We start from the raw sequence: 14138 nt of genomic DNA on the forward strand, positions 1-14138 counted from the left end.
GTGCTGGCAGAAGCAGAGGGATTGCTACCGCACAAGATTGCTCATGGTAAGAGCCCACACGAGGCAGGAGACCATGACCCAGGACCCCTCCATGCTCTGCCAGCGACAGAGTCCTCAGGGAAAGCACAGTACTGAAGGGGTGACAGGTGGACCTGGTCCCCACAGTAAGCCTGCCTCACCTCCAAGACATCTCATGCTGAAGCCATCTGGGCTCTTGGACTTGCTGGCAGGCTTTTCCTTCTCCGTGTGGGGACCTTCCAGAGAGCTGGAGATGAAATGAAAAGTCCAGGATCTGTGGAAAGGGTCTGCCATCTGTGATGTCCCGTGACATGTGACATCTGAGCGCTCAGACCAGCTATCCCATGGTCAAAATGGGCCATCTCTGATCTTAAAGGAAAAAAAAGTCTCTTTTAAGAGTAGTCCACATTCTTTGGAGATGGAGCTGACATGGGTAAGTTACACGCTGTGCAGCTCTTTATGTTTTTAAGGTTTTTATTAGTTCTCTGAGAATCCCGTGTGATGTGTTTGGTCATGTCATCTGGCCCCAGCTCATCCCAGCTTCGCTCCCTCCCCTTGCCACCCAAAAGTATGACCTCCTCTTTTTTTTTTTTAAAGCCTCTTCACCGAAGTCCAATTTGTGCAGCCCGTGTATTCTCACGTGTGTGCCTGTCACCAGAGTGTGGCCGGTTTACCAGGAGCTGCTGTTGTAGAGAAAACTGACTCCCGCTCTCCCAGCATCTGTCAGTTGCCCACAGTACCCTGGTTAGGGGCGGGACTTCCTGTCCACCTCTCCTGTCCATGCTGGAATTTGGTCTGGCTTGTAGCTGCTTGCTCTTAGCAACATACAAATCTTCAATGAAATCCCTCCAATGTTTTCACCAGAGTGCTTATTGTGGTTAACAGGGCCAGGCTGTCCTTTAGATTAGCCAATTAAGAGCCAAGTGCTCCTAGAGACCACTGTGATTCTGTTTTTGAGATCCGAATGATTTTTCTCATACTAGACATTCCATGACTATCAAAAAGAGATTGAAAACTGAAAAGCACCCATACGTTATTAAAATTTATTAATAAAAAGTGTCATTTTAGTATAGGATAAGTGTGTTCCATGCAATATTTGGGGCAGACTTATGCTAGTAAGATTACTAGCTGCTGATCTGAAATTCAGATTTAGTGGGGCATTAAATCACTAAGCTGTTCCCTTTCGGGAAGCCCGTGGAGTCTGGTCTCAGTCCTGTCTATTCCGTTTTCAGTCGGACCGTCTTGAGCCTCTCCTTCAAAACACTGTACACTCTTCATTTGCTCCCGAGTGAGCCTCTTTCTCCGCCACTCGGCCCAGGTTTCCTCTTGCCTCTGCCACGCGCTCACGGAACACATTCCCAGGCTGAGCAGTCAAGCCCTCTCTGCCGTCTTCCCATGTTACCCCACACATCTGCTCATTGGCTGTGGAAGGCACCAAAGTGCAGTCTGGTCCTCCCAGTCTCCTGCCATAGACTTCTGCCAAGGATAGAGAAGAGGGGAGGGGGCTGCCTGGGGCTCTCATCTGCCCCGTGCACTGAGCTGGGAAACCAGGCCAGGGGCAAATGCAGATGAAACACAGGTCTAGACTGGGTTCGTCATGGGCAACGCCATGTTCCAGAGAAGAGCAGAGACACATTCCACCCCTCCATAGAAAGACAGGCTTTTGTGTAACAAATGGACTTTGACAAATTGATGCAGACAAGGGAAGTGCTTCGCAGCCTGCTGGGCAGCCCAGCGGTGTGGGTTGTTACTGCAGTTTTGGTCTTCATCAGAAGTGGTTTTGTTTATGTTGAGCTCTGTAACTGCATCTCATGTGTTTGAATACAGTGGAGGAATGCAAACCATCTCTAGAATCTGGTCTCAGTCTTGTTTACTTTATTTGTTTATCAGTAAGAGGAGTGCGATGACGTCAGAGCACACTCATCAAACTCACCAGCTGCGTGAGTTCATTAATGCAATCCGAACAGTGGGCTGTAAAGACCTCAAGGAACTGGCGCAACAAGCTGAGGGTTGATCTGACCTAGAACTCTGTTCGACAAAAGTCAGCGTGCCCCTTGGCTACAGAGAATGAGCCATTAAGACTTTTAAGGGAGCCTCAGATCACACCCGGCCTACCCCCGTTCCAGCTGTGGAGCCAGTGTAATTGAAGCAGTGTTTACGATTGTCTCTTTGTTACTGGAGTTTGTAGGGTCAGAGCCTGGGCCCTGGTGACTCTTAAAAGCTAGGCTCAGCCACTCTTCCTCAATCGATCAATAGTGAAAAGGGGTATTTAATATGGCCACATTTGGAAGAGGAACAAATAAAAGAGTCCCACTGACCTCCGACTCTATCTTTGGGACCCTGGCTACATAGAGAGCATAAAGCATGCATAGCTGGGCTGTGTTGGTCAAGACGAGGTCCTGTCCATCATTGACTCCTCACTATGGAAATGGTCCACGTATGCAAATGAACTGCATCAGTCCCCTTGGCAGCCATGCCCCGCCCCCATTTGACCTGTCTGTGTGGCTCTAGGAAGCTAAGACAGGTGATTGTCAATTGTTCCGGGCTTCTCTATCTCTCTAGGATCACCTGAACCAGAGAACTGTCACCAAAGTCATTGAGAGGGAAACCCAGGTCACTCACTCTGCCTGTCCCAACTCTTGGACCCCAGCATGGTTCATCTGACACTTGTGGTGTCACAGGGAGGAAGCTGCCTACCTGACTCGGCTCTGGGGGGAGGGGGTGAAATTCAAAGTCACTCTTTGGACTCCTGAGTGCATCATTTAATACGGTTTATCCTCAGCACCCACGAAGACTCTGTCCTCCATAGAACACAGGTGATTTAAGGGCAGCTGAGCTAGTCTGAGTTGAGGCGTTCTCCTAGATAAAATCCCCTCTTCCCAGAGAATGCCTAGGCTTTTGTCAAGTTAATAAACATGATTAATAAACACCCAGAGATAGAAATTGGGGTTCAACCTGAAGGTCAAGAAAGCAAAACAGCCAGCCACTGGGCTTTTACCTCTGCCTCAGTCCAAAATGGCGATCCTGCCTCCAGGAATCTCAGAATGAGACTGTGCCTGAGAGCTGTCTCCTCCTGTTTTATATTCCTCTCTAGGGCTGGGATTAAAGGCGTGCACCCCTACCACCTGGTTTCTATGGCAAGCTAATGTGCCTACGGGGATTAAAGATGTGTGTCATTGCGGCTACTGGGATTAAAGGTGTGTGCTACTGCTGCCTGGTCTGTGAAGGCTGGCCAGTGGGGCTGTTTTACTTTTCTGATCCTCAGGCAAATTTTATTAAAAATGCAAATGAAAAGCCGCTACAGAACCCCAACTTGCACACACCCCAGGAAAGCAGCAGCCCTTGTAAACTGTTCTGAGGGCGGCATCATTTCCTCATCAACAGAAGCTTTCAGGAATATTGGGGCGCTGCTGATAGGAAAATTAGATGAGCAGAAACAGACCGTCCAATCTTAGCTAGGAAGACAGCAAGCTCGCTATCACCAAACAAGGGACTTAACTTTCAGAACAGTATCCTCTGCTCTCGAGGATTTAACCTGAGCAAGTGTCTTGGCCTCTCTTGTCATGTCTTGTCTTGTACTATTAATGGTAGTCACATGCTTGTTGTTTGAGGCATGTTAAAGGAGATAAGGCCTGGCAGGCTCCTGAGAGATGCAGATGCAAATGTCCCCTTTCCTCCCTGTTACTAAGCAGGATTAAAATGTGTATAGGGAAAAAGACATAGAAGCTCTGTGAGTGTCCTGGTATCATTTGCAGAGGATTTTGTTTCTGGGAAGTTCTCAAGGTGGTCTGTGTCCACAAACACCCACACGCCAAGGTTTAAGAATCGCTAAAGGAAAGATATCAAGATAGCATAGCATCGGCCTTTGGAAAACGTGGGATGCCCCCTCTTGTTTGGGACCGGACTCTAGAGCCAGGTGACCCCAGGGGGTAAAACAGTGTCGGGATTAGTGTGGAACCCAGGCCCTGGCCTTCCATGGACTCTTCTGTCCAGGTTAAACTTGAGCAGAACGGAGTCGGCCCAGACTGAGGGCCAGTGTAGGGAGCAGCCCCCAGTGCTGACCAAGGACTGCAATCAGATAAGGCTGGGGATCCTCTTATGAGATGGGGGTGCCTGCTTTCTCCATAGAGACGCGGGGTGCATTTCTCTGGTTCTCTTCTAGAATCTCTCCGGGAAAATACCTGTGTTTGCCTAACAGCAGCTGTGCGTTGATGCGCTATTATTTCCCCCATGGGCTAGGAACGTAGCTTAGTTAGTAGGATGTTTGTCCAGCTTGCAGGAAGCCCTGGGTCTGCTCCCGGGTGTCACATGAGTGAGTAGTGCATGTGCCAGGTGCACACTGAGAATCACAGTCCTGGGAAAGTGGACACAGGGAAAAAGTTAAAAAATAAATAAATAAAAAAGAAAGTGGACACAGGAGTCATCTATGACTATAGAGTAAATCCAAAGCTAGCTGGAAATTCATGATATTCAGCAATAATAATAATAATAACTTTTGTTATATACTACTTTTACTATTGTCATATAATATTATATAGTTGTTATTACTGTTCTGTTTTTATTGACTACGAGAAAATGTAAAGCCAATGTTCTTTCCCGCAGCCAGCACCCTGACTTTGTGTTTTCTGTGACAACCATTCCTATTCCACACATACTCTACTTGTGACTGTTTCTATTCTTGGTTCGCTGCATTTTGAAATACAGAACTTGAATTATTTTACTCTACCGTTTGCCTTTGTGGAAGCCTCCTTCAAATTCTTGCTTGAACAAGGCCCACCCACATTAGCAATTTAGTATCTGAGGACTTCCCTTCTGGGCTGGTCGACCAGATAGCCCTTTGATTTCACGTGACTTATTTTGGTAACATCTTGACTCTTGTTTTTGTTTTTATCTTCCTCTAGTCAGTTAAAGAGGATTCACTCTCCACAGGTGCAGAGGAGAATGTAAGTGGCTCGGTGCCCTCTTAAATCATTCCACTGTCATCTTCGGTGCATCGGGCCATCGGGTTTTCAGCTCGGGGATCCCTTGTTTTGCATGTCCTGTGTTATGCATCCACTGTAGACTCTGTAGACTCGTTCATCCCTTCCCATGATCATGGACCAAGGTGGGGGGGGCCAACGCTGCATCAATTCTTTACCATTCCCATTGCATCTCTGTAAAAGTAGATCCAAAATCAGAGCATTCCCTTATCTTGTCATCCTTGAGGGGCTGGACGAGTCTACTACACATAGTAATGGCTTTGCACATCCTTAAGGGATGGGGCTGCATCTTCTGCTTCATTCTGCCTTCATTGCTCCTTCACCTTTGTTTCCATGGTTATCAGATTCTCACTAACTTTGAGTGGTACTCAGGTCCAGCCATTTGTATCTGTCATGAGAATGTCTTACAGCAATAATCCAGACTGGTGTCTCCACAGAGAGCTGATCATAGAGGTCTGCACCTGGTAGAATGATAGCCAAATATTTCTGCATTTCCGGCCTTTAATCTTCTAGAGATAGTCAAAAACTTTAAAACAGTTTATTCATGTCCAAAGGGATGGTGTTATATGAGATATTCCCCCCCCCCTCTCTCTCACACACACACACACACACACACACACACACAAAATGTAACTTTTGAAAATCTCCTCCTGAGAGATTAATAAATGGGAGTTTGATAGCTTCAGGACTAAGACAGCAGCTCTCAATGCTGAAAGCAGTACTGACTTTGGGCATTTATGTGATTGGAATAAGTGAATGCGTAGCTTCTTAAGATGACAAAAGGATGTGATCACTTTGCCAGAACAAAATGTGCTTGGACCCTCTGGGGTCTCCCATTCACTTACCATGAACAGTGTGTATGCTTTCATTTTTCTTTAGTTACGGAAACAAATGGATGTTGGAAATCCATTTTTCCCTAAAATGTTAATCGTGATAAGGGGTGAACACTGGAATGGCTGTGTATGAGTCCTTGTGTGTATTTTTTTTATTTTCATCGGCATATTCACTTCACATGGTATCCAACTACATAAGGACATTTTCATACAAGTATATGTCATGCTTTGATATTGCTACCCCATACTCCTGTCCCTCCTCTTTCTTCCCATCCCCGGTCCCGTTAGTTCCCGTTGTTCCTCTAGGTGTGCTGTTACTCTTATTAGGAGAAACATCTTGACAGTCTGTGGGTTTTGTTCTTTATTGTTCCCTGTGTCCCTTCGTGCATTCTTCCGTCCATTCCTTCACTCTTTCTCTCTAGCCTTTCTTCTTTTATTTCTTGACTTAAAGTTAATAGCTCAGAAAAGCTCAGGGCTCTCTTGATTCTAGAAAGTTCTTGTGAATTTACCCAATGTTTTCTAAGAACCCAGAATCTTCTGTCTTGTCAACCTGAAAAGCTTAAATCAGCTTGGAGATTCTGAATTCCCTAAAAAAAAATTTTTTTTTGTAGGGGGGAGAAACAGTGTTTCCATTTATCCTAGGATCCCTGTATTCCCTGCAGCTCAGGGATCAAAATCTGGAGTTGATCTGAACCAGCCAGGTACATTTCACTTTGACCATATGCCTCAAACAGGAATATGGCTGAATTAATAGATGTTGACCATATGCCTCAAACAGGAATATGGCTGAATTAATAGATGTTGACCATATGCCTCAAACAGGAATATGGCTGAATTAATAGATGTTGACCATATGCCTCAAAAACAGAAATATGGCTGAATTAATAGACGCATTCCTAATTTTAAAAAGTAACACAAAGCTAGCAGGGGTGTAAAGGAAAGCAAGACACTTTTAATGAAATAAAAAAATGGTTTATATATTGCTTTTTTTTTTCTTTCTTACCTTTCCAATTTTAAGGCTCCACATTTGCCATCTAGTTTCCCATCACTTGGCGAGAATGAGCATAAACAGCTATGACCCAGGCACCATTATCTCCAGGTCACATTTCCCCCCAACTTCAGTTTGCTTATCTGTTACATGGGGATACCGATGGAGCCAGTTTGTGGCTCGGGTGAGAATTAAGTGATAAGAGAATTTAGGCATCAGTAAACTAGTTCACAGACCAAATTCAGTCCACTATCTACTTTTAATCTGGTCCACAAGTCAAAAGTGGTTTCTGTATTTTTAAATGGCTGAAAAGAATGGAAGAAAAATAATATCATGACATATGGAAATCATGTAAATTTGAATGTCAGTGTTGACAAAGTTTTGTTAAAATTCAGTCACATGCCCCTATTTGCATTGTCTCTGGATGCTTTGCCTAGTGGACCAAGACAGGTAACACCCTTTGCAGGGAAAGCTGGGTGCCCCCACTAGCCACTGCTGGTGAGTGGCAGGGGCCATAGTGAGTGCTGGTCCTGCCATCAGTGTGTCAGTTCCCAGGGAGATTATGCTTTTCCAGCTAATGGGGCATCCAGGGGGAGTGCAGGAGCATGCAAAGCAGTTCTTTTCATCTTCCCTGGAGAAGCAGCAGCATTAATCACGGCAGGCCCAAAAAAGGAAAGAAAGTTGAAAAAAAAGTCTGTCTTGACTATAGCAGTTACGGACTAGCTCGGGTGTAACACAAAAATGTTTTGGCCTTGGTTGATTAAATTGCTGGAAATGATGAAGCTAATCTTCCCTACTAACAATGTGTAAAATCAGTGCTACAGATACTTCTCAGTAAGGGAAGAAAAATACCAAAAAAAAAAAAAAACCCGAAAAACAAAAAACCGCACCTAGATGAAAAAGTAGAATGTATTATGCTGCCCGCTGCCCTCGGTAACAGTGCTAGGGTGAGCCACGCTCCTGGAGCATCCACTAGATCATGGTTTATGGCACACCCGGGCACACTCACTCATGGTCTGTCCCTACAGCACAGCTCACATCAGCGGCACAGATTGTCTTATTAGGAGTGAGTTCTCCCTCAAAGCGCTTGTACGTGAAGGATCAAAATGCTTCACAGACAAGATCATTCTGAACCCAGGGTCAGGAGGTCAAAGTCTGTCCTTACCTATTCAGGAGCCATCTCCGACTCTCCCACCCTCTGTACAGCAACAGCTCTTCTATGGTCACGAGGTAGCTAATGTAAGGAGGAGATCCCCACAGACCAAGGACAGAAGAACCCACAATGGATAGAAAGGGCACAAGCTCCTAGAGCATGGCAGACCCCCTGAATGGGTGTGAGGACATCTTGCTGCCAGATCTGTTTCACTTACCAGCCGGAAACCCCATTCTTTTCAAGGTGGCCATTGCCTTCTTGTGTGGCTTCAGCCAAGTTAGTCGATTGTTCATAATCCTCATTGTAAAATGGGAATAACATCACCTTTGTAGCTATGTCCCAAGGTCATAGATAAGAAGAGCCTTGTACAACAGGTGTGCAAAGAAATAGTAACTGATATAACCATCTCTGAATGGACCCGGAGACTGTTGGATGCTCAGGGTCATTGGTAGGCCGAAGGACTTGCATCTTTTGCCTGATTATTACTGATCTGTCTTAGTCACTGTTCTACTGCTGTGACGCAACACCATGACCAAGGTGACTCACGAAAGAAAGCATTGACTGTGGGCTAGCCTATCCTTTCAGTGAATTAGGACATGACCATCATGGTGGGAAGCGTGGCAGCAGGCAGGCAGGCATGGTGGCGGAGCAGTAGCTAAGCGCTCACATCCAATCCACAAGCTCTCAGAGAGACACAGAGAGAGCTAGCTAGAATGGGGTGCCTCAAAGCCCCCCCCCTCAGTGAAACACCTCCTCCAACAAGGCCACGCCTCCTAATCCTTCTCAAGTAATTTTACCAACTGGGGGCTAAGCATTCAAACATATGAGCCTCTGGGGCCATTCTCATCCAAACCAACACAGGCTCTCTACACAGGCTGGGTATGATTTTTCTGGGGGCAGACCAAAGAGACTTACTAGAATAGAAAGGTAGAAGAGACTCACACCTTCATGGGAAAGCAACTTGCCAACACCACTCCTATCTGTCTGTCTGCCTGTCTCTGTCTGTCCAGTGATCAGCAATCATCTGTCTGTGAGCTCATTAAATTCATCCTGAATTAAATCCATCCTCTTGAAGACTTGCCTACACAGGAACTAGTCACAGGTTCAAACCCACAGCTACTCTGTGGATGGGAGAACCAAGATTCCTTCTTAAAACATGTCTTGGGAAAATAGTTAGGTGGGGGGGGTTGTTTTGTTTTGTTTTACTTTCTTATTACCTGGCAAAACAATCCAGGCAGTGTGTGAGCCACCGGTAGAGACTGTAAGGCTTGAAGAAGTAGAGTCCACCTTACAAACCGTGCATCTCAATGAAGAAGAGGCCCAGCCCGAACCCACAGATGTAAAGGTTAAAGAAGAAAACAAACCCCGGAGGACCCCTCTGATGGCGTTTCTCAGACAGATGGTAAGCCACCTTCCATCCTCCATCCGTCTGTACAGGGCAGACCTACAGCTCATCTTCTCGCAGTTGGGGGTGGGTCCTACCCTGGTGTGAGCTGTGGTGAGACATGGGCACTATGGATGGGCTCAGTGAGTAGGTCCCTCACCCTCCTTAGGTCCTAAGGCCTGCTTCTTGCTACTGTTCTTTAACTTCAGCTAATTCCCTTTAGTAAAGTAAGAGACTTTTGGTTGTAAATGTTGACAGCAGTATCCACCCAGAAGTAATTTCATTGCTGGCTTTGCCTTGTGTGTTTGATGTTTGCTTCAGTTGTTGGTATATGATACAGCTTTCTCATTATGGCCTTGGGGTGAATGTTCCTTTTATTCAAATGAATTGTTTACATAATGAGCATAAGAATATGTGAAGGTAGGGCTGGAGCCATGGCTTGCTGACTAAGAGCCCATGCTGCTCTTGTGGAGGACTGGGATTCTGTTCCCAGTGCTCACATCAAGTGACTCAAAGCCATCTATCTGTCACTCCAGCTCCAAGAGGTCCAGTGCCCTCTCTGGCCTCTTGCGGTACTGCACACATAGGGTGCACATACAAAACAAGCACACAAGCACATACACATTTTAAAAATAATTTCTTAAAGCATATGTAGATAAATTAAAACAGGTCTTAAAAAACCATTATAAGACATTTCTAGATTAAATACTGAATAATATAACTTATAGCCAGGCATAGAGGTTTACACCTATAATCCTAACACTCAGGAGGCTGGAGTGGATTCCAAGTTCAAAACTGTGCTACACTATGAAACTCAGTCTGCAAAACAAAAAAGGCCAAAGCTATGGATTGAAGTCTATAAGTTCTGAAGGTAACACATGAGATATGAATAGCCTAGGCCATTCAAATGCATTAATGGTTGCCTGATATTCTTACAGTGAATCTGTATGGCTGCATAGCTTGGTTGGTGAATTTGCCACTCTGCTAATCTGTGGTAACAGAAAGAAAGGGCTGACACCTTTGGGTCCCTGTGACGACAAGGAAACTAAAGTCAGCTAGGTGACAGTGGCAAAGCCCGAGAGAAAGGTCATTGGTTTAACTCTCTTTTAATGAAGAATAAGAATTTCACCCTTGGGAGGCTCTATTTTCATATCTGGGAGTCTAATCCATTTGGGAAAAGAACTCCTGAATTTCAGAAGCCTGTTAACGAAAGCGCAGACAAAAGACGAGGCAGCCAAACTGTTGCAGGTGGGACCAAGACTTAGGCGGGATCCGCAGGGGCCGTGCTCTGCTCGTTGGTTCCTGGTATGGAGGCTGTAGAAGCGGTGGGCAGGCTGAAGCTGAACCCCACTCCTCTCTTCACCCATTTGCTCTAAAACTGGGGTGAAGATTTGAGATTTATAGGCCAGTGAGGATGGCTCAGCAAGTCGGGGCACCAGCTATCAAGCTTGGCAGCCGGAGTTTCATCTCCCAACACCCCACGGTGGAAGGAGAGGACTGAATTTGTCCTCTGGTCTCCACATGTGTGCCATTGCATGAGGGAGTCTGCTTTCAAACCGGGCGGCAGGCACCTTACCCGCTGAGCCATGCCCGGGACTTCACACTCATTTTTATGTGTGCGTATTAACGTCCCTGCTTGGGGAGACCCCTGGAAGGTGGCCCCATGATTTCTTTCAGGAAACATTTTTGGTTTTGGTAGTGTATTCATGGCCTCTAAGTTGACTTAAAATCTTTGAATTTGCACGTGGGATCAAGGCAGGGAACCCACCCTAAGGGATTGAAAATAGACCATGCAACCTGCTCTAAAGGTTTAGGGCAACCTTTTAAAGCCAAATAGCTGAATGCCTCAAACGCATTCATATAATTAGAAAATTATAATGTTGTTTAAAATAATTGATTTAAAGGAAAGCCCAGTAGCGAAGCCTCTTGTTTGTATCCAACTCCAGCAGCCCGTGAGTTGACCGCCAGCCTCCGTCTCATGTCTCCTCCTTCCTGATGGCACATCTTACTGTTTGTGGCAAAGGAATTCTTTGTGAAATTTTTTTTTCAAAAGAATGCACTGATCTGCTTATTTCATTGTTTTTTTTTAAAAATCTTGTTTCTTTGGCTTTTTGAGACAGACTTTTTACTATAATGCTTGAAATTCACGATGTGGCCCAATCTGGCCTCAAACTCACGGCAATCCTCCTGTCTCACCTGACCAAGTGCTGGGATTACAGATGTGCGCCTCCGCACCCCACCTGGCCAAGTTCATTCCTTAAGAAACCATTTTCTTTCCAGACATCTACCTTTCACAGATTGGAAGAGTTTCATTTTTAGTGTAATTATATTTCAGGTCAAAGAAAGTAGAGTAATAGAAATCAGTAATATAAATCCTAAGACACCATTCGACACACATAGCTGGACTAAACCACCAAAGTCCCACAGGCTCCTACAGGACTCCAAAATAATCACAAGACACGCCTAAGACATTAGCCTGTCAGAAAAGAGAAACAGATTCTTGTACTAATCAGCTGGTGTCAGGAAACTGACTGAAATGCTAGTGTATTTTTATACCATGAGTAGGCAGAGGCTGTGTTCCTGTCCCTAACCACCAGGTAGGCAGGTGGGAGATGAAATATGGAGATTTAAGGTTTCTAATCTGTCAGGTTAACTCCCTGCTTTTGGAAACCCCACTTTTTCTCCACACTAGTTTTAAATATATTATTCCATTTAGTCCTCCTTGGGGGTCTTCTCTGGCCTGTGTGACATCCTCAGGCTGAGGGAAAGACTTTGGGGCTTAATAGTGGGCCAACTAAAGGCCCAAATGCGGAGCCAGCCAGGAAATCTAGTTCTCTGTCAGTCACGTTCAATCTAATGGGCTAATAAAACCTCAAAAATTGCTGTTTGCCGAGGAAAGGAAGATGGTTTGAAAGGGGAATTATAAAACAAAATACAGAGGTCTTTAGGCCAAAGTTCTGGATCTCAAATTCCCTTCGGGTATTAAAATACTAATAATGGGGTGGTGAAGATATAGCTCAGTGGTTCAGAGTACTAAGACATCAGGTTGATTCCCGGCACGAATGTAAGGCAGCTCATGCCCCAGGAGCTCTAATGCCTTCTTCTGGCTTCTGTGGATACCTACACACCTACACACATGCACACACCTACACACATGCACACACCTACACACATGCATGCACACACACACCTATACACACACGTGCATGCATGTACGCACACACACAAACACATGTACTCATGCACACACATACATGCACACACTCATGCACCCCCTACACACAAACACCCACACACACATGCACGCACACACACACAAATAAATAAGTTAAAAATAGAGTAAATATTTTTCAAAGTCAAGCTGCCCCAGCTGTAATAATTGCTCTTCCTTCTTCCAAGTGAGCATCAGGATTCAGAGCCTGGAATGGATCTGAGAAATTCATCCCATCCCTGGAGCAGACTTGGAGTTCCAAGTCAAGTGTATGCTGTTTTTGTTGTTTCTGAAGCCGCCCTTTGACCCAGCTGTTACTGCTGCTTCCTGTACAACGGTTGGCTTCTGGAGTTTGTGGAGACAGTATAATGCTGAGCCCCATCTGGGGTTCTCTGCAAACATTGTCTTTAAATGTGGGGCTACTGTCTATTTAATCTTACAAGGCAAAAGAAGAAAATGAATGCTTGGCTTATGTTGAGCTTGGGGATAGGGTCTTTGGCTTATGTTGAGCTTGGGAATAGGGTCCTTGAGTATCTTTGTTCTTACAATGAAAGTCATTTCAGGTAGATCATTTACATGACTAACCCAGTCTTACTTCAAATGAACATCTCAGTGAAGCAAACTCTGGGATGCATTACCTCTGTGGACCTGGACATTTAATGAAGATCCATTTCCTTGGATGTAAGTTAATCCAGCTGAGTCAGGAAACATTATTGCTAATACTCTCTCAATCTGTATTAAAATTTACCTCCAAACTGAGAGTGGTAACCCACATCTGTAATCGCAACATCAGGACAGAGAGGCAGGAGGATCAGAAGTTCAAGGCCACCCTTGGGTACAAATTAAGTTCAAGCCCAACCTGGGCTACATGAGACCCTGTACCCCAAACAAACAAACAAACAAACAAATAAATAAATAAATATTAATGAATAACCATCCTACTTCTTTTTTGGCTTATTTATTTGTTTGTTAGTTTTTTGACATAGGGTATTCTCCATGTAGCCCTGGTTGTTCTGGAACTCACTATGTAGATCAGGCTGGCTTTGAACTCACAGAGATCTGCTATGATGTCTATTCTTGATTGTCAACTTGGCTACATCTTGAATGAACTATGATACAGAAATGGAGACCACACCTGCGGGAGATTATTTTTGCTTGGGTGCATCCACTCCTAGTCCAGACCTTTGAGGTAGGAAGATGAGTGGCTTTGATCTTGAGTTGGGGACAGAAAACACAGCTTTAATCCGGGCCACACCTTCTGCCGGAAGTCTGTATGAGGACATGGAAGAAGGAAGCTTTTGCTCTTTGCCTGCCTGCCCTTGCCTTGCCAGCACATTCATGCCTTTACTGGCATTAGAACCTACATCTTTAGGATTCCAATGTTTACTGAAGACCAGCTGAGAAATCCAGCCTTGTGGACTAAGAAGCTACCAGATTCTTAGATTTTCTGTTTCCAGCCAGCCATTGTTGGATTAGTTGAGCTGCAGCCTGTGATTCCAATAAAGTCATAGACAGACAGACAGACATAGAGAGATTAGATAGATAGATTCTGTAGAAGATAGATAGATAGAT

The 14138-nt window shown here is 45.1% G+C and overlaps 1 protein-coding gene across 7 annotated transcripts in view; it reads left to right on the forward strand.

The window, feature by feature from the left end:
• Positions 1-14138, forward strand: part of Bcas1 (breast carcinoma amplified sequence 1) — a 56450-nt gene that overhangs the window by 28574 nt on the left and 13738 nt on the right. For 4 of the 7 annotated variants that reach the window (XM_026787047.1, XM_026787049.1, XM_026787048.1 and 1 more), the window contains 2 exons: positions 4920-4961; positions 9206-9373. The exons of 2 other annotated variants lie outside the window; for them this stretch is intronic. In XM_026787047.1, coding sequence (XP_026642848.1) covers positions 4920-4961; positions 9206-9373 — 210 coding nt within the window. The remainder of the gene's footprint in view (positions 1-4919; positions 4962-9205; positions 9374-14138) is intronic. One more of the 7 variants, XM_026787051.1, reaches the window with a different exon arrangement.

Source organism: Microtus ochrogaster, linkage group LG8 (genome assembly GCF_000317375.1).
Source record: "Microtus ochrogaster isolate Prairie Vole_2 linkage group LG8, MicOch1.0, whole genome shotgun sequence".
In the NCBI taxonomy this organism is placed as follows: Eukaryota; Metazoa; Chordata; class Mammalia; order Rodentia; family Cricetidae; genus Microtus; species Microtus ochrogaster.